The 19,607-nt window shown below is 39.1% G+C and overlaps 1 protein-coding gene across 2 annotated transcripts in view; it reads left to right on the forward strand.

The window, feature by feature from the left end:
• Itgb6 (integrin subunit beta 6) overlaps positions 1-19,607 on the forward strand; it is a 120,927-nt gene that overhangs the window by 71,012 nt on the left and 30,308 nt on the right. For both annotated transcript variants that reach the window (XM_076865655.2, XM_077110283.1), the window contains exon 10: positions 17,632-17,721. In XM_076865655.2, coding sequence (XP_076721770.1) covers positions 17,632-17,721 — 90 coding nt within the window. The remainder of the gene's footprint in view (positions 1-17,631; positions 17,722-19,607) is intronic.

A 19,607-nucleotide genomic window follows, 5' to 3' on the forward strand; every position in this document is an offset into this window, starting at 1 on the left:
TCTATCTCCTCTTCAACTATTGCATCTGACAAGAAGAGAGTTAACAGAACAGAGAAAATAATGAAAGTGGGAGGAGAATTGGCTTTAAATTCTTTGACATTTCTCCATTAAATTTCGAATTTATAGTTTAAGGCTTTAGATGGAAGCACCATTTACAAACAGGGAATTGTATCATTAGATGAAATGATGTTTGTAAGCCACCATGTAAACAGTAAAACAGGGGCTGGGATTGTAGCTCAGCAGTAGAACACTTGCCTAATGTGTGAGGCAAGCATGGGTTCGATTCTCAGCACTGCACATAAATAAATAAAGGTCCATTGACAACAACAATAGAAAAGATTAGCAAAACATATATGCAAATGTAAAAGACTTCTATGGTTTCTTTCCAGCCTAAGAAAAAATATATGTCAAATGATGTCAGTTGAGGTACTAGGAAATGATCTACTCATAATCTGAAGTTTCACAGAGAAGAAGGAGACTTCAGAATGGGCCAAAGAAAATGTGGGGAAATCAAATTATCTGTGCCATCTATGCAGAAGTGTCAAATACTCCTAAATCTAGAGTCTGACCTCTTATTCCTTTTGAAAGGACCTCTTAATTTGTTTGGTGAGTTCACAGAGCTGGGGAAACTCAGATTATTTAGCAGAAGCCTTTGAATAAATGTACTCACTACCAAACACAGTTCAGCCATGAACTTGCATCAGGTTCTGTAGAAAGGATCCAGGAGGAGATGCTATCTTGCATTTTTAATGAGAGGAGGGTATTGTACTCCCAGGTGAGATTGCCTTCTGCTGCAAACCAAGGAAGTCCCTTGCAAGCCAGCTGCTCAGAGACCATGTGGGTTCACCTGATCTGGGCATTTTCTTAAGGCTCTATATTATGTGATACCTGTTTCCACTGGTTTTAAATAGTAGTTGCAGTAAAGATTTTTTTTTAATAGCCCCAAATACAATAGTGAGTCTATTCTGCCTTAGATCCTTAAGGCTAAAGTGAGAGGACCCTAGGGGTTACAACACCTCCTCCCCAGCAAGGCTCCAGCTCAGAAGGGGGAGTAGGAGCTTCGTAAAACTTGTCTTTGAAGGGGAGTCTGGGGAACACGATTGATGATCATGAACACAGACTCCCATAATTCACTTTGGTAATAGTCTTTAAGACTCACAACTCATTTAGACGCCTCCCCCGAACTGCTATTAAAAAGACAGAGGAAGATGAAAAATAACTATGTGGCAAAACAGAATCTGTTGAATTTAAGCTAGTTGTATCCACAGTTCCCCTGATGCAAAAGAAATAATCATTTCCAAGGAAAACACCAGATTAAAGCTTGCCTGTAATGTAACAGCAGGACATTTATTTTGCCTGCCTACTAATCTCATTATGTCATGTTCTGTGGTCTTTGCCATCCAGGCTCCACTAAATTCAAAGGGACACTTTCAGGAAGCCAGGCAGCAGACCCGGTCGGCAACTCATTCTATGACTCTGGTTGTTTCATTATTTTATTTTTATTCTGATGGGCTCATCATTTCATCTGCATTATCGGGGCCAGGCAGCAGCCTGGTCTAAAGATAATGACAGCAACATTGCACTTCCCTGAAGGCTGCACACAGCATGAAAATGCTGATCTCTTGTTTTATTGATAATGAAAACTGAAAATAGACCAATAATGGCCGCGCTGCCTTTCAATTTAAATCTCTTAGAAGGAGCCCTAGGTGTGCAAGAGTCCGGTGCAAACTGGTGTTTGGATAGAAGAAAAATAACCACCAAAGAACCAATGAAAAATAAAGCCAGTGATAGGATAAATAAAGCAACTAAGTGTTGAGATCTAATGAAGATTCCAGAAGGCCAGTTGTTCACCGAGTTCTAAGCATAGCTCCGTGCCTGCGCAGTGAGCAGGGGATGATCAGGTTCAATGGCGGCTCTGTCTTGCAGCACATAAGATTTATGTTGCCCACTCATGGAATGCAGGAAAAATGACCGTTTTTTTTTTTTTGTTTGTTTGTTTTTTCAATAATTTTGGTAAGATGCTTTGGACTGCCCAGGTGCACGGTGTTGCTCTATGTTGTTGTAACAGAGGAACAAACAATGGAAAGGGTACAGTAAGCAGTTTCATCTTCAGCAGTATGACTACAGTGTGCACCCCAGACTCCTGCAAACTGATGGTTTTGAGCAAACTTATTATTATGAATAGTTTCCTGTTTGTCCAATTACAGGGTTCAAAAGATAATGATAGATAATTGAGTGAGCAGTAGGTAGTATATTACATTCTAGTGCTAAATACCATTTTGAATCAGGATTCAATTACTCAAGTTAAAAAAAAAATGTTTATATCTTCTCTGTTGTTTTTAAATGTTTACTGTTAATTTACATTAAGATAGTATCAGGCCACTAAACCCCAGCTGTCTAATTTGACTAGTCTTTCCTTCCTAGTGAGATAGTGAGATAAAAAGCAATTAAATCACTGTTCTTCACTACATCATCAAATCATGTTATGAATTACCTCAGGTTATTTGCAAGACTTTACCATATCCTATATCTTTTCAAAATGTCTGCATCTGGCTGGAAAAGATGATTTTTATGAAGTTAATAGCAATAATTATTATATGACCTGGTGTTGATGACGTGATGTGGAAACCCAGCACCCAGAAAATAAACAAGAAGTTCATTGGGAGAGTTACTTCCAATTTACTTCAACTTCTAATTGGGCTGCAGAGGGTCTTGTTTCTGTGGTTATTAGGACAGAGTAATATATCTAAAATATGGGAAAACAAGGGTACAAACAGATTTTTACACCATTAAAGTGCTCTTTTTTCCTAAGACAAAAAGCCCTCAATTATCACCTTAATTATGAGAGTATGGTGGGTCTTGCTCATCCTCCTGTTTAAGGCAATTCTTGATACACAGGGTATTTGTTGAATGAATAAAAAGTTCAATAAAAGCACCTGACCTTTTCTAAAATTGGGTCAAATATTCCAACTAGTGATTTGAGGTTTTTGTGTGATAAATACTTACCAAAGTTGAGGAAGCCCAGGTCCACAGAGCAGGTGGAGGGCACCTAACCATTACTAGGACCCTCTGCAGACCAGGCTGTTTCTTCTTCCACCTTCCACCCTGGACCCAGGTGGCACCAAAGAGGAAAGCAACACTTTGCCATCTGTCTTAGGACAACCGGCTGGAAAAGCTCCACAGCCTTGCTACTGGGCCACGAGAGGAAAACCCCTGAGCAATTACCCGCCTTCATCAGACTATTAGATCTAAAAACAAGCTGGAAGAGCAGCGACAATATGCCACAAGCCAATGTTCTTTTGTGGCTCATGAAAATTATACACTGTACTCAAGTTTCAATTTTTCAGGAATCAATAACCTCATTATTATTTCACCCTTCTTCCTTCTTCTGCCTCTTTTGAACTTTACACTGTAGCAAGAGAAAAAAAAGAGATGATTTTAGTGAAAATAAAATCATCTGGGATTGAACCCAGGAGTGATTTTCCACTGAGCTATATCCACAACCCTTTTTATGTTTGATTTTGAGACAGTCTTGCGATTGCTAAGGATAGTCTCAAACTTGCAATCTTCCTGTCTTGGTCCCCCAATTCACTGGGATTATAGGTGTATGCTACAGTGCCTGGCAAGAAATTGCTCTTAATTCAAATGTAATGGAAAAGATTTTGATTTCTCCTGAATTGATGATATCTGGGAGGAAAGACTGAGAAGTGCCAGCTGCCTACACTTTCCTCATTAGTGAAAACATCCCTCAGAAAGGGAGGATTTGGAAATGAAACTCCTATCCTCAGATTATCATTCAGAGTTGTTGGGAGTGTTTTCCAGGCTAATTAGTAAATCCCACCCATGAAAAACCATCAGTACTCACCACTTCAATCACACGTAGTACTTTTCTCCTAAAGAACCCAAATCCTCTTAATCCAGAAAATACACACTCAGGAAGAGGAAGGGACAGACTTAAAGGAAGGCCTTCATGAGATACCCTCTTAGGCCAACCCATGTAGAAATATGATATTTTATCAATACATGAGCTGAGTGTTTCAGGATTCACCCAATGCCTGCAATATCCAGTGTATCATTGCAGCAAGATGCTACCAACTGCGTAGTCATTCATTCATTCATTCATTCATCCAACATCTCATGAGTACCTCCCATGAATCAGGCTGGCACTGGTGATTATAGTGGACAATAAGACACAGTCCCTGCCTCAAGGGTCCTTATAGAGCATTTACAGATTTGGAAATCAATAACTTGCCTGAAAAAAAAAAAAAACAGAATATGGGCATTTTAGAGACAGTGTTCTGCTACAAAACCCCGTGGTAGAGATTTTCTGAGGACCCAGAGTATTCATGTGTGTCAGTGTTGTTACTCCTTTTGATTCTGGAGCAGCAGATTAATTGGCAACCATAAAACTGCTTTTGAGGCTAATAGTATCATCACGTTGAACTAAGTCCTTCACTTCACACGGGTGAAGACGGAGGGCCAGAGATGACATGCAACAATGACTGTGATAATAATAGCGTAGTAGGGGATTTTGCAGAGAGTTTATTAGGTGGGGATTAAGAGTGTCACACTCATTTTATCATTTAATCTCCATCTTATGGCTGTAGGAACCTAAAATAGCAAAGAAAGTTGCTTGTGAGAACCAAGATTTGGATCCAGACAATTTGACTCTATAGCTGAGATAAACTGTAGCCGGACCCTGACTGTTGTAGGGAAAGCATAGGCCAACTCCCAAACACTAACGCACAGAACAACAGCCTTTACAATAAAATAACCAACTTTAAACCTCACTTTAAAAGCACAGAGCCCAAGGGTGGAGCAGAGCCGCCTGACAGATGAACCCACAGATGAATTTCCTTTCAATGACGGAGTCCTTCAAGGCCAGGAAACACATGACCTAGGGTCCTTTACTATTGCTGTTAATTTAGATGAATAGAGCGATTTAAACATGTGTTGACTTGGAACAAAAGAGACAATTGATTCTGCCCTATGGATTATTTAAGCTCTGAGTGGTAAGAAGAGGCCACACACCCAAGGAGCATTAAGTCTTTGGCCAACTGTCTAAAACCAGCTACCATCTCCAGTAATCACTCTCTCTGGTTCCAGTCAAACGGCCATGGGAACCGACAAAAGCCATAGATTCATTATGATGATCTAGTTTGAGCATACAAAAAAAAAAAAAAACAGAGTAAGATAAGCAACACCCAATACCTCCTGCCAAGTTTCTTCAAATCTTAACCTTTTGCCACCATATCTGCTTCAGGCCTTTTAAAGAAAGAAAACATCACAATTGCCTGCAGTATAGCTGCCCATTTATGCCTCCCTTGTTTCCATAGAGATAACCAGCTTCCTCAACTTGGTACTCATCATTCTCACTTTTTTTTTTTTTTTTTGCTATTAAAAACATTTGTACAGCCAAAAATAATTGTGTAGTTATGGCTTACAAGTTTAAATTTATATAAGCTTAATTTACATTTTATTTCTACAACTTGATTTTGACTATTAAAAATCTGGGCCTGATCACTGCCAGCTTTGACATTCAGTGACTGATCCTGGGAAGGGGTATTATTATGAATTCTAATGATTTTTTTTATTATATTTTATTATTGTGGTAAAATATTCATAGCACAAACTTTGCCATTTTAATCATTTTTAAGCGTGCAGCTCTGTGCTGTTAAGTACATTAGCATTGCTGAGCTGATGCTCTGAGTTTGAGGCTCACCCATGGACACCCCAGTAGCTCCCGTGGATTGCACTCCACTACTGTGCATGCTCTGATCAGCATAGGTACCACAACAGGTTCTTCCTGAGATTGAGGGTATTGGGTCACTTCCAACTGTGTAGATCTGTAAATGTTACAGTTGTGCATACCCTTGCACTCATATTCTCTTGTCAAAGATCCACATTTATAAGTGATGTTCTTGGGTCGCAGGGGAATGGCATCTTCCATTTTACTGGGTTTGTCTGAGTTGCCTTCCAAAAGGATTATATCAGTTACTCTCCCACCAGTAGAAATGTGGCCAAAACAAAACAAACTTCAGTTACTTTTTCTGGTTACAAAATTAACACATGTCATTTGTTTAAAAAAAAAATGCAGTGGGAATACAATACTAAAAAGCATAAGGAAGAAAATACAGATCAGTCATAAACTAACCCCCTCAGACACAGCTAACCATTGTTGACATTTTTAGACTAATTCTTCCCTGTCTTTTTCTTTGCATGTATTTACATATTTTAACATAATTGGCATCATGCTGTACATAGTAAGTACATTCAAATTTTTAATGAATTTATATAGTTATAGACTTAGAATGGCATAAAAATTAAATTGTACTCATTTATACATCAATTATTTTTATTAACAAGAATAACTTTAGATGAAGTCAAGGTCATCCTACAAAATGACAAACGTATTTGCCATGCTTAGAGGGTGTCTGCTTTCAAGTAAACGCGAACTTGCCCTCTTCGAATCACCAGGCCCCAAACCTGTGCATGTACTTCACTTTTACCTCCTGGGTGGTTGCTCTTTAACATACTCACAGAATACATGGTGGTAACTTTTTTACGTGTCCATGTTCTACTTCAATAGAAACAACACATGATTTTTGAGTATCATTTTCTTATCCTGGAAAGTGCCCCATGTTGGTGAGGGCTCTAACATCTGTGAATAGTCTCTAAACTGCAAGTGCTCAAAACTGTAATCACTCTTCTCCTTGCTTTCTCTGGGTTCCACAGGAAGAGAGGATTCCTGGTTCAGTCGCTAACCTACCCCTACAGCCTTTCACAGGTTGCATTTGGCCACTCCACATATGTGTCAGTGTCTGTGAGACTCAAATTACAGCTATCTTTACAGGCAACGCACCCCAGCTTGGACCACAACGCAAGAGTCTAGCTGGAACTAAGTATTATCCACATGGTACAGCCTTTAAAACAGCCACATATGGCAATAACACCCAGAGGACAAATTAAATTGACAACTTCCTTAACATAAAGTTTGGGAGTATTATATATTTTAATTCCATGCTCAACTATCTGAGAGCCCCAAATATGCTACAAATGGAGCTAATATTAATTATGGCATAATTTAATATTTTATTGCCCCTGCAATACTGAATCTTCAGAAAGAAAACAAAAAAAAATTTTGAAAGCCATTTGTTGAATTTGAATAGTTTTTTAATGAATAAATTAATTAATTTTTAATTAATTTATTCATTAATTCAGTGGCTGATCTACTCATTCTGTAGAGTTGTTGAATTTTACACACAAAAATATAGGATACCCATCTAAGCTTCAATTTTAAATAAACAACAAATACTTTTTAGTCTTTGTGTGCCCCTTGGTATATTGAGGACACACTTATACCAGAAAAACTTCCATTGTTTCTCTGAAAATCAAACTTAACCAGGCATACTGTGTTTTATCTGTAGTGTATCATAAAGAGTCAGTAATTTAAGCTCTGAGGGCCATATGGTGTCTGTCGTGACTACTCAACTCTACCATTGTTGCGTGAAGAGTCAGGGACCATAAACAAATGCATGAGTGTAGTTACAAAAAACAGGTGGAGGAAAAATACCGTCCACAGGCCATAGTTGCTGATCCCTGCTTTCATCCATTCAGTCCATGCACTTTCATTTTTTGTGCTTTCCGTGTGCAAAGCACTGAGCTTGGCATCAGGAGAATAAAAATCAAATCCTATTTTGTCTTCATGGGCTTAGTCTATTGCATAAAAAATAGGTAAGAAATAATTAGTGAACAAATAACCAAATAACCTTAATAGTCTTGTCAGAGAAATGGAAAGTAGTGTGAATTAATTGAGAATACCAATGGGGCAAGAGGGAGCCTCCCTTGGATGAGATTTTTTGGAAAGACTCCTTTCAAGAAGTAATAATGAGGCAGCAACCTAAAGGTTGAGGTGTTTTCAAGAGGTGAAGTCATGAGCAAAGGCCTTGAGCCAGCAAAGGATTCTGTGGTCAGTGTGTTTGAGAAACTGGGAAAAATGCCAATCAGCTTGAAATGAGCAAAGATAGAAGGAGATGAAATGGGAGAGGGGGGCTGGAAGCAGACCCCTCAATCTTGAAGGCCAAGGAAAGAAAGCTTGGTGCAAATCCCTGGGCCACAGACATTTAAAAATACCACTTTAGTTGCTGAGTGTCCATGTCATAGATGCGTGACAGGCTGAAAACTCTATATGAATTATGGATACGAAGGTTTAAAAGAATAATGCTTAATTTCTAAATTTCCATATTCTTCTTGGACAGACCCTTGTACACCTACAATTCTCCAACTTTGGTGCCTATTAGAATCATCTAGCAAGCTTTTTAAAAACCCAATGCCTAGGCTATTCCCAGATCCATAAATCATCATCTCCTGGGCTGAGAACCAGGCACCAAGATTTTTTTTTTTTTTTAAAGCTCTTCTGACATATCCAATCACCCATTCCAGGAGCTTATAAACATGTAGATTCTTATTCAGGAGGTCTGGACCGGGGCTTGAGATTCTGCATTTCTAAGCAAGCTTCAGGAAGATGCTGATGCTGCCAATCCACCTGCCACACTTGGAATATCAAGGGCTGATAGCTCCTCAGCAGTCCTCGCACACACACCTGCTTGCTGTTTTCTTATCCCCTTCATCGCCTTCTACTATCATCCTTCAAAATTTTATTATCTGCTGTTGGTTTGCAAAGCACATAGGCTGCTACCAAACCCCACATTGCTTCCATTTTAAAGGGGCTTTCTACAGATGAGAAACTTGCCTTCCCCAGCAAAGATCCACAATCTCTCAGTAAAGGCAGGGTAATCTTATTAAGAGAAGCTCTGAAGTATCCTCAGTAACAAATACTCAACCCAGCCTCTTTGTTCTCTGAGTCTCTATTCTCCAATGCCTCTCTGTGCATTTGTTGTCTCGGGGCAGTCATGCATTGTGGGTCCATTCGTCTTCCCTTATCACTCTGTTACTGCCGCTGAGCACTCATTCAGCTGTACACTACGGCTTCTTGGCTGACAAGATAATTACATTCTGTGCAGACTGGGAGAAAGACAGGTAGTGCTCAAAGTTCCAAAGACGACTACCTAGTCGTTGCTGGTGCAGACTTCAAGATCAAGCACCTGATCTAATTAGCACACTCCCAGGCTACCTGCCCTACTACGGAATGCTGACAATTGAAAGCCCGAAGGCAAAGCAGATATCATGCAACCAGAGACAGACATTCCCACTACCCTTGTGCCAGAAACAATTACAGGTTCTTTTTGGAATCTTGGGTGTCCTAGTAACCAGACAAGCCTGGGGGTAAACTTTTGCATAATACCAGGAGCCCTGCATTTACCACCGATAATGAACATGATGAGAACCAGAGAAATAAAGCTCACAAGAATGAAAGACCTCATGGGAAGAAAGCCTTCTGATTGCCTTCAGAAGAGTTTATTTTAGCAAACCCTGCCTGCTCCAGTTATGGAAGAACTCTTCTCCACAAAAGTGAGTTTCACCAGAAAGAGCTGTCTTCCCCTGACCAGATAAATAGCACAGCAGAGTCCCCTGGGACTTTTTCTTTTCTTTTCTTTCTTTCTTTCTTTTTTCTTTTCTTTGTTTTTTTCTGTCTCTGTGCATTTGCTACTTCCTGCATTTCTTTCAAGGTGTAGGCTTTGAATTTGAAAGTTATTATAATCACAACCCTTTTTCTTCCTTTCTTTTTGCTTTGGGTAGAAGTGTCCTATAATCCCAGAGAATCCCTAAAGTTACATATAATGCATCATTATCTTAACTTTTTAATGAAATTCTCATCTTCACTTGCTGCTGGCATTTTTGCCAGTTCCTCCTACAGGAACCTGGTGGAACACAGAGAGTATTAATCTTGAAGTCAAGATCTGTCTCTACCACTTTATGACGTCTGTGTCTGGGCAAGATACTCACCTGTCCAGTTTAAACTAGGGGTATAAAGTTAAAGAAATCAGAAGATTAAAGAAACCAACCTATTCCTGTGTTATAAATTGAAGCCTGTTCCCCAAAGAGATATGTTAAAATCTAACATCCAGTACCCCAGATATGACCTTATTTGGAGATAGCGTCATTGCAGATATAATTTGTTAACATGAGGTCACACTGGATAGGATAGACCCTTGGTTTAATATAACAAGTTTGGAATACCATGTGACAATGTGTTAGGGATTGGAGGGATACATCTACAATCCAGGAAACTTCGAGGAGAGGACTTCTGCCCCATAGGTAGCTAGAAAGATGCAAGGACATCTTTTCCCCAACAGGTTTCAGAGGGAGCCCGGCCCTGCCCACCCCTTGATCTCAGTCCTTCTAGATCCCAGAACTGTGAAACAATAAACTTCATAAGCCACCCAGAATGTAATCACTAACAGGAGTGATCTGGTTCAGAGATCTGTTACTGGCAGAAGTGAGTTCAGATCTATTTTCTGGGGGATAACATCAGGCAAGTTAACTAAATTCTCTGGGCCTCTGTATTTTGGCATTAAAACAGGGTTAGTGTGATACTTAAATGATAGTGTGTCTGGGAAGAATGAGAGGATGACACTGCCAGGCAAGGATTTGAGACCTAGTTACTCTTTTCCCAGCAATGTGGGAGACTCTGGACATCTTTAACCCCTTCTACAGTGTGGGCTCCCCACACCAGCACTGCAGGCAGAACCTGGGCAGCGTGGTCCCTTCCCCTTTCATTCCTGCCACTTCCCCAAGGCCACCCAGGGCCTCTGGGAGCTGGGAGTTGTGGTTTCTGAGGTTGCAATAGGTACCTGGGGATGTCAGGACTACTCGGCCCTATTGCAAGGCCCCCTAAATTGGTAATTTCAGCTCAGAGGCACTTAGCTGCTCCTAAGGAAAGGGAGAGACAGAAGAGGCCGATGAGATGCCTTTGAGAGCTGAACTCTGCCTGGTGATACCTCTCTTGGCTCTATCCTCAGGTAGAGGGAATCAGATAGGCATTGATTACTCCTTGCAACCAAGTCCTTGACAGATCTGAGCCCCTTTCAGAATTATTGCCCTTTCTTAAGTAACATCTTGATCACCTAGCCCGAACCTTCTTGAAAATATCAACAAAAAATGCTTCTCTATGCACTTTTGCTCCAGAATAGTCACACATTCTGTGGGTCCATTTCTGTTGGATGTACTTCCCTCAGAGTGGAATTATTATGTCATAGGTTATGCTTACGTTGGGCTCTAGTAGATACTACCAGCTATGCTTCCCCTTCAAGTGGATGCAATCAGTGTCCATTTTTAAAAATTTTAACCATTCTAGGCTGGACATGGTGGCCCACACCTGTAATCCCAGTGACTTGGGAGGATGAGGCAGGAGGGTGGCAAGTTCAAGGCCAGCATCAGCAACTTAGCAAGGTCCTAACCAACTTAGAAAGACCCTTTCTCTAAGTAAAATATAAAAAGGGCTGGAGACACAGCTCTTTGGTTAAGCAACCCTGGGTTCAATCTCTGGTATCAATAAAATAAAATTAAATTAAATTAAAATAACCATTCTAGGACTGGGGTTGTGGCTCAGTGGTAGAGCACTCGCCTAGTGCATGCTAGGCCCTGGATTCGATCCTCAGTACCACATAAAAACAAATAAATAAAACAAAGGTATTGTGTCCAACTACAACTAAAAAATTAATATTTTTTAATTTTTTTTATTTATATATGACAGCAGACTGCGTTACAATTCTTATTACATATATAGAGCACAATTTTTCATATCTCTGGTTGTATACACAATATATTCACACCAATTCATGTCTTCATACCTGTACTTTGGATAATAATGAATCATCACATTCCACCATCATTAATAACCCCTCCTCCCTCCCTTCCCCTCCAATACCTCTGTCCTATCTAGAGTTCAAATATTCCTCCCATGCTCCCCCTCCCTATCCCACTATGAATCAGCCTCCTTATATCAAAGAAAACATCTTATATTAAAGAAACCATTCTAGTGGTTAAAATATTGGCATGATGCAAATGTTTTAATTTATGTTTCTCTAATGATTAATGATGCTGAACACTTTCATATATTTATTTGCCACTTGCATGTTTATTTTTATCAAGATGTCTTTTTCTTGTTGATATGTAGTTCTTTAGATAGTCTGGCATTGAGTCCTTTGTCATTCGCATGTGCTGCAGACATTTCTCCTACTCAATCGCTTCTTCACGCTTTCTTGAAAGCATCTTTGTGAGAACAGAAATTCTTAATTTTAGAAAATAAACTTTAATTTTTTTTAGAGTTGTTCTAGGTTCACAGCAAAATTGAGTGGAAGGTACAAAGCTTTCCGATGTATCCCCTGTCCGGCACATGCATGGCCTTCCCTGTTGTCATCCCCCATCAGAGCAATACATCCATTAAAAACAATGAACATATGTCGATACATCATTATCATCCCAAGTCCATAATTTACATTAGGAGTCACTCTTAGTATAGCACAATCTGTGAGTTTTGACAAGTGCAGAATGGCATGTATTCATGATTCTGGTATATATTAGCTTCATCACCCTAAAAATCCTCTGTGCTCTGCCTATTCAGCCCTCTCTCCCTCCTATGCTCTGACTGCCACTGATCTTTTTCCTGAATCCGTACTTTTCCTTTTTCACAATGTCATGTAGTTGAAATAATTCATTATGTAGCCTTTTCAGATTGGATTCTTTCATCTAGTAAAATACATTTAAGGTTCCCTCATGTCTTTTCAGGGCTTGATAGCTCATTTCTTTTTAGTGCTGAATAACAAACAGTCTATTGTCTAAATGTACCAAAATTTATTTCTCCATTCACCTATGAAGAATATCTTGGTTATTACCAGGTTTGAGTAATTGTAAATAAATATCTGTGTGATGATGTAACTTTTCATCTCCTTTAGGTAAATAACAAAGACTGAATGCTGGATCTTACATATTATATATTTAGTTTTGTAAGAAACTGCCAATGCATCTTCCATCATTTTTCATTGCTGCCAGCAATAAATGAGAATTCCTGTTGTTCCAGATCCTAGCTAACATTTGGTATTGTCAGTGTTCTGTTTTGGTCATTCTCAGAATCTCATTGTTATTTAATTTGTATTTTCTTCATGATTTGTCATGTAGTGCATCTTTTCATGTGCTTATATGTCATCTGTATATCTTCTTTGGTGAAGTGTCTGTAAGGTCTTTGCCCCATTTTGCGTTTTAAGAGGGGTTTTTGTGTGTATTTTAGAGAACAGATCTTTATCAGATATATTTTACAAATGTCTTCTCCTAGTGTGTGTCTTGTCTTTTAAGCCTAGCTCATTGATTCTTTCATGGATCGCACCTTTGGTATTGTATCCAAAAAGTCATCAGCAAACTCAAGATCATTGAGATTTTCTCCTACATTATCTTCTATGTGTCTGATGGTTTTGCATTTATTAATTAAATCAGTGATTTGTTTTGAGGTGCTTTTGAGAAAGGTGCCTAGTCTATGTCTAGGTTTTTGCTTTTGCAAGTGGGTGTCCCATTGTCCCAGAAACATTTGTTGAACAGATTGTTTTTGTTGTGTTGCCTTTCTTCTTCATTTGAGATCAGCTGACTGTATTTATGAGGGTCTATTTCTGGTCTCTTTCTTCTGCTCCATTGATCTATCTGCCTATTCTTTTGTCAATATCATACTGACTTGATTAATGTAGCTGTATGATAAGTTTTAAAATCAGGTATCAGTCCTCCAACTTCGTTCTTCTCTTTCAACATTGAGTTGGCTACTCTGGGCCTTTTGCCTCTCTGTATAAACTTTACAATCAGTTTGTTCGTATCCACAAAATAACTTGCTGGCATTTTGATTGGGATGGCATTGGATCTATAGATGGAATTTTTACTCTTAAGTATTATTTATTAATCTTTTCCTTTATATAGGTAGTGCTTTTTGTATCTTACTTAATACACTTTTTAACATTAAGGCCATGAAGATACCTCTCTTGGCTTCAGTGGTTCTGACTTTTATTTCTCCTTTTAGCCAGAGGAGTAATAACTGGGAGATAGTACAAGAGAGGATTCCAGGGGGCAGTTTATGTCCCATTTCAGGAACTTGGTCATTATACTTGCTTATTTACATGTCCACTATATATATGTGTTGCACTGCCATTAAAGCTAGAAAGAGAAAAGGAACAAATAGGAGCCAATGACCAAAGAGATTCAAGGGAGGAAAAAAATTATTTGAAAGATTAGATGAAATATTTGTGAGCAGATTATATAGCATCATAAATTCTCTCAATTCTCAGTTTATAATAAGCCACATTTTACTACTGGTAATTTATTAAAACTTGCTTACTCAAAATAAACAGCGCTGAGCTTGAAGCAGTGCTGAGTATAAGATAAAGCGTGATAGTAGTGGCATTCCTCTGTCCTTAGCCAAGAGAAGTGCACACCTGACAGCTGGTTCTGGCGACCCAACACTGAGTGGCACTGAACTTGGAGACAGTCTCTGAGGGGAGCCCAAATGTGCAGATGTGAACTTAAGAGCACTCCTCTGTAGCCTCTGATGCCTACCCACAAAATGACCCTCTGTGCACTCATTCTCCATCCTTGACAAGGAGATTTTTCAGGGAGCAAATGTAAACTGTTGGACAATCTTTTTTGAGATGGGAACAGAGTGAACAATAAAATAGGGCTTAACAATGAAAGTTAAGAAAACTAAGGTAATCAGAAAGAGTGAGTGAGAAAAGCAACTCAGGTACTCCTGGGTACCATAGCAGGGAAGAGTGGAAGAAATCGATAATTAAGATCATCTTCAGAAAGATAATAGAGAATTCAAGCCCAAGCCTAGGAGTTTGCATTTCTAATCAGCTCATGCACCCTTGTGTTTATAGCATTCACCATTTCTATATCCAAGCGTCATCTTTCAGAATCACAATGCTGTAATTCATCCTACTCAGGCATGCAAAATCATCCTTTTTCTAACATTAAGCATATTTAATCATGACGATTTATAATAGTCCTTTAGGACTTTAATGAAAGGAAGGCATTTGATACATGATATTTACAGTAATCATAATACTGCAAGATTTAAAGTATAATTTTTCACAGTGTTAGATCACAAAGCCAAATGGCCCATGTTTTTAGTTAATTATTTTAAGTGCTTTGGGGGGAGATCAGCATCCAGAAATTAATTAATAGTTTTCCTCTGTATAATTGTCAGTGTTGTCACTGGTTCCTGCTACTGGCTGCCAACTCCTTTATACTCTTGCTCTAGTGGCAATCGGCAAAGGCGATTAATGTTAACCACTTGTCCTAATAGCCAGATGCCAAATGTCAAACCACACGCAGGATCGTAATTATGCTTTAGGAAGTGGATAGGTTCAGCTTTGTTAGCCAAGAGTTAACCTCAAATTTGGAGGTCTCTTGAACTAGTGCTTGCAGAAAATACCCCTGACGTGGCATCCTTGGGGACACCAGGATGGCAGTTGCATACAAAGCTAAGAGCCTTGAAATTCCTTTCCAGAAGAGTCGAAGCCTTTCTTTGACAAGCTCTAAAGGTTCTCTCTGACTACTCTTCTGGTATCAGTCAAATTTACCCACATTCCAGCTCCACTTGAGTGGAATTCAAGTTCCTAAATTTAGGTATTCGCTGTTAACCACAGGTCTCATGCTTCATGGCCCTTTGTGACATGTGTTTATTTGAAGAGGTAAGTCCATGAAGCAACGCCTTCCTCATATTTTATAAGTTCTACCTGACTCGGGGAAAAAGAAACGGGCCTTCCGCCAACAGGCAGTGATGTGGGGCAAGGATGAAGGTGAGGTACATTCCCTGGCTTACTGATTACAGCCCCCTCAGTATTAAGATGCGGTGTCAAAGCACAGTAGCATGTGACACATTCGAGAGAGTTCAGGTTTCCAGCAGCTTCAAACATGAGCGCTGAAATAAACAGAACATCACAAAACCCCTACATCAAAACTGAAGCTCGTTGTTTTACACATACGACATGTAGAAAGACCACCTCTAACAAGTGCCTGGGACCTCCTGCATGCCTTTGTGTCCTGCCATCAGGTCTCAGACATTCCTCTCCTTCATTCCTTTTGTCCTGATTTATTTACTCAGTTTCACTATCATTATGATGATTATTGATTCTAATTTAGTTCTGTGCGTTTTCTAAACTACTTAACTCTTCTATGGAATAAGAATATCAAGATTATGTTGGAGCCATAGGAGATGCCCTCAATCTATCACTCAAAGCTTATTTACTCTTTTCTATGTACAGTTTTGGTTAATCTCAGTCATCTGATTTCACAACACACAGCAACATAGAAGCCCGAGCTGACAGTGCTGTCATCTGTTGATGTAGCACAGCATATTAAGCTACTTAATAGAAGATGTTGAGTGCACCAGTAAATGAGTCAGCATTGATACCTAGAGCCAGAAAAGAGGGTAGAAACAAGTTAAAAACAAATACAAGCTTGGTATGGTGGTGCACGTCTGTAATCCCAGCAGTTTGGGAGGCTGAGGCAGGAGGATTGCAAGTTCAAAGCCAGCTTCAGCAATAGTGAGGTGCTAAGCAACTCAGTGAAGCCCTATCTCTAAATAAAACACACACAAAAAAGAGCTAGGGATGTGGCTCAGTGGTTAAGTGCCCCTTAGTTCAATCCTCAGTACCAAAAGAAAGAAAGAAAGAAAAATACAAGAAACAGGAGCACAGCAGTCAGGGCCCACATGGTGTGACTTCTGCATGGATGCTGAAAGCCTTTGGTGATTATAGAACAATAGTTCATATTGGTAGGTATAACTATATTCCTTCAACATACTGGGGAGTCTTTGCTCATGAAGAGAGGGATGTTATCACACACTACAGAAAACATTTCATTTGAAGGTAACCAAGTTTTAGAACATAAAACTTAAGAGAGGAATACTATTCAACTCTCTGGAAAATTCACTTCTTCCCAATGCCTCATTCCCGGGCAGTGTTCAATACCTAAAGAGTTGATGAACTGGTCTGAGTCCTCCTCAGGTGGAAAACCTCAGGAAAAGCAAGGTAAGTACAGAACTCAGACGGTTTTGAGCTAGGTTAACTCACTCAATCATGATGGGCAGGGAGCAATTCCAACCCACCCAGGGCTGTGCTAAATCCCTGAAGGAGCGCTCATTACCAATAAGAAAGGGAGAGTTAACAGCAAGCCTCCAAACTCACTCATCCTCCAGCAAGTGATTGCTCATTAGGCCCTCTCAACCCAATGACCTACAGAGCAACCTGACTCCCTCACCGCCCTTCTGTGCACCAAACTTGGGTTTCCTCAAGGTTCCTAAACGAGAAGGAAGTTCCTGGATGCGTGCTCAAAATTTTTTGGACAACAGATGCTATAGGAGTGGAAGTTATTATATAAATGTTATTATTATTATTTGAGACTTGACTCCTGTCGTGATACAAATCACAGCCCTAGAGAAAGGCAACCACAAACCCTAGGTTTCCCAGTAGCAACTCTGGCCAATCCATTTCCCACGGAGCCCAGTAAGCAGCAGCATGTAGGGGCTCCAGTTTCGGGAGAAACACCCCTTTATTATCAGGAGCCTGTTTTCACCAGCCAGTTAAATAGAGGTGATCACAGTGTGAGAGCTGAACCCCACACTTATCACTTCTCAATTACGGAGAACAGAGATTGACTGACTTTTGTTGTTGTTGCTGCTGCTGTTTACAGAATTACGCGAAACTTATTCCTGGAGCCACAGTGGGACTGCTTCAGAAGGACTCTGGAAACATTCTCCAGCTCATTATCTCAGCTTATGAAGTATGTATGATACTTTGTAAGAAGTTGGCTTCTTGTTTTGTATTTCTTTAGTATTCACAAACTCAGATGTGTTTTAGGCAATGAACTGCGCTCTCATTTGTTGATAAGAGTCTTGATCCAAAGAAAATCTCTCTGTATGAATGTAGCCAAAATATTTTTTTTTGTTTTTTTATTTTTTTATTTGTTTTAGTTAGTTATACATGACAGTAGAATGCACTTCTATAGTTTGATATATCATACATAGATGGGATATAATTTCTCATTTTTCTGATTATACATATTGTAGAATCACATTGGTCATACAGTCACATACATACATAAAGTAATAATGTCTGTTTCATTCTACTATCTTTCTAATCCCCACATCCCCTACCTTCCCCTCCTTTCACTTCCCTCTACCTAATCTAAGGTAATGCTATTCTTTTTTTTTTTTTGCATTACAATTCTTAATACACATATATACCACAATTTTTATATCTCTGTTTGTATATAACTTATGTTGACACCCAATTTAAATCTTCATACATGTACTTTGTTTTTTTTTTTTTTTTTTTAAACAAGTGTGATTAATCATTAGTTTATTCTGTTCCTCCCTCCCCCGACAACACAGTGCATTTTGATTTAGATGGTGGCCATGCCCTGGTTATCTCTTAGGTTCTTTTTTTTTTATTATTAATTTTTATTGTTGGTTGTTCAAAACATTACATAGTTCTTGATATATCATATTTCACACTTTGATTCAAGTGGGATATGAACTCCCATTTTTACTCCGTATACAGATTGCAGAATCACATCAGTTACACATCCATTGATTTACATATTGCCATACTAGTGTCTGTTGTATTCTGCTGCCTTTCCTATCCTCTACTATCCCCTCTAGCCAAAATATTAAAATTGGTTTACTTCATTTGAAAAGTGGAGCAGCAGGTAGAAAATCACAAACCTGGACAGAAAGTTGAGATAGTTGAGGTTGTTTTCATAATAACCCACAGCAGGAATCTGAGCAAAATTTTTAAGTTGACTAGAAAGACTCCATGAGTCATACAATCAAGCTCTCTTCGGTCTCCAAAAAGAAAGAAAAAAAAAATCTACTTGTAAATTGCCATTGAGTGAAGAAGTTATGTAGGGAACCAACTCCAGGGGTTTAATGAGACAAGATCATTAATTCAAGCAAGAATACAGACTCTTGGCTACACACCAAAATACCAAAAGCACATCAGCATGCCACGTTCAAGGCTCTCAACTTTAGTGAACCAGGGAAATTTCCATTGGTTTAACAAGTATGTAGGTAATTTTGTGTGTGTGTGTGTGTGTGCCTTGATGGTGAGTTAGTACTGACAACAGAATTCCTCCCTTAAAATGAGATATATACCTACAGGGTTATTGTTTTCCTTTTTTTGCCCCCATTTTCTAACTCAGTCAACCATGCCCAGTTGCCAAATCTTCTTTATTTTGGTTCCTAAATATCATTCCCCTTTATTTGCCTTTAATGTAAAAAAAAAAAAAAAAAAAAGCAAAACCCCACAAAGAGGTAGATGAAGCTCTAAATTAGGACGGGCATAGAAAAAGTAAATTTTTAGGAAGCAGTAAAGCTCCAGCATTTGCTTTAAGCAGCGTTTCCATAATAATGAACAAATAAAATTCTCCTATTTTTGGATGGTTTAAAATTGCAAATAAATGACCCTATCGAGCATACAATACTCAGCATATACTGAACCAGTGTTCCCTAACTAATGACATATCAGGATCATCTGAGAAGATTTTTCAAAAAACAGGCATGCCCAGATTACTTTGTTTCTAACTTTGAAGAAGTTGACGGGAAGGTGGAAGCTACACATTTTGGGGAAAAAAAAAAAAAAAAAACCCTCCACAATGATTTTTCTGGG

Source organism: Callospermophilus lateralis, chromosome 9 (genome assembly GCF_048772815.1).
Source record: "Callospermophilus lateralis isolate mCalLat2 chromosome 9, mCalLat2.hap1, whole genome shotgun sequence".
NCBI classification, from domain to species: domain Eukaryota; kingdom Metazoa; phylum Chordata; class Mammalia; order Rodentia; family Sciuridae; genus Callospermophilus; species Callospermophilus lateralis.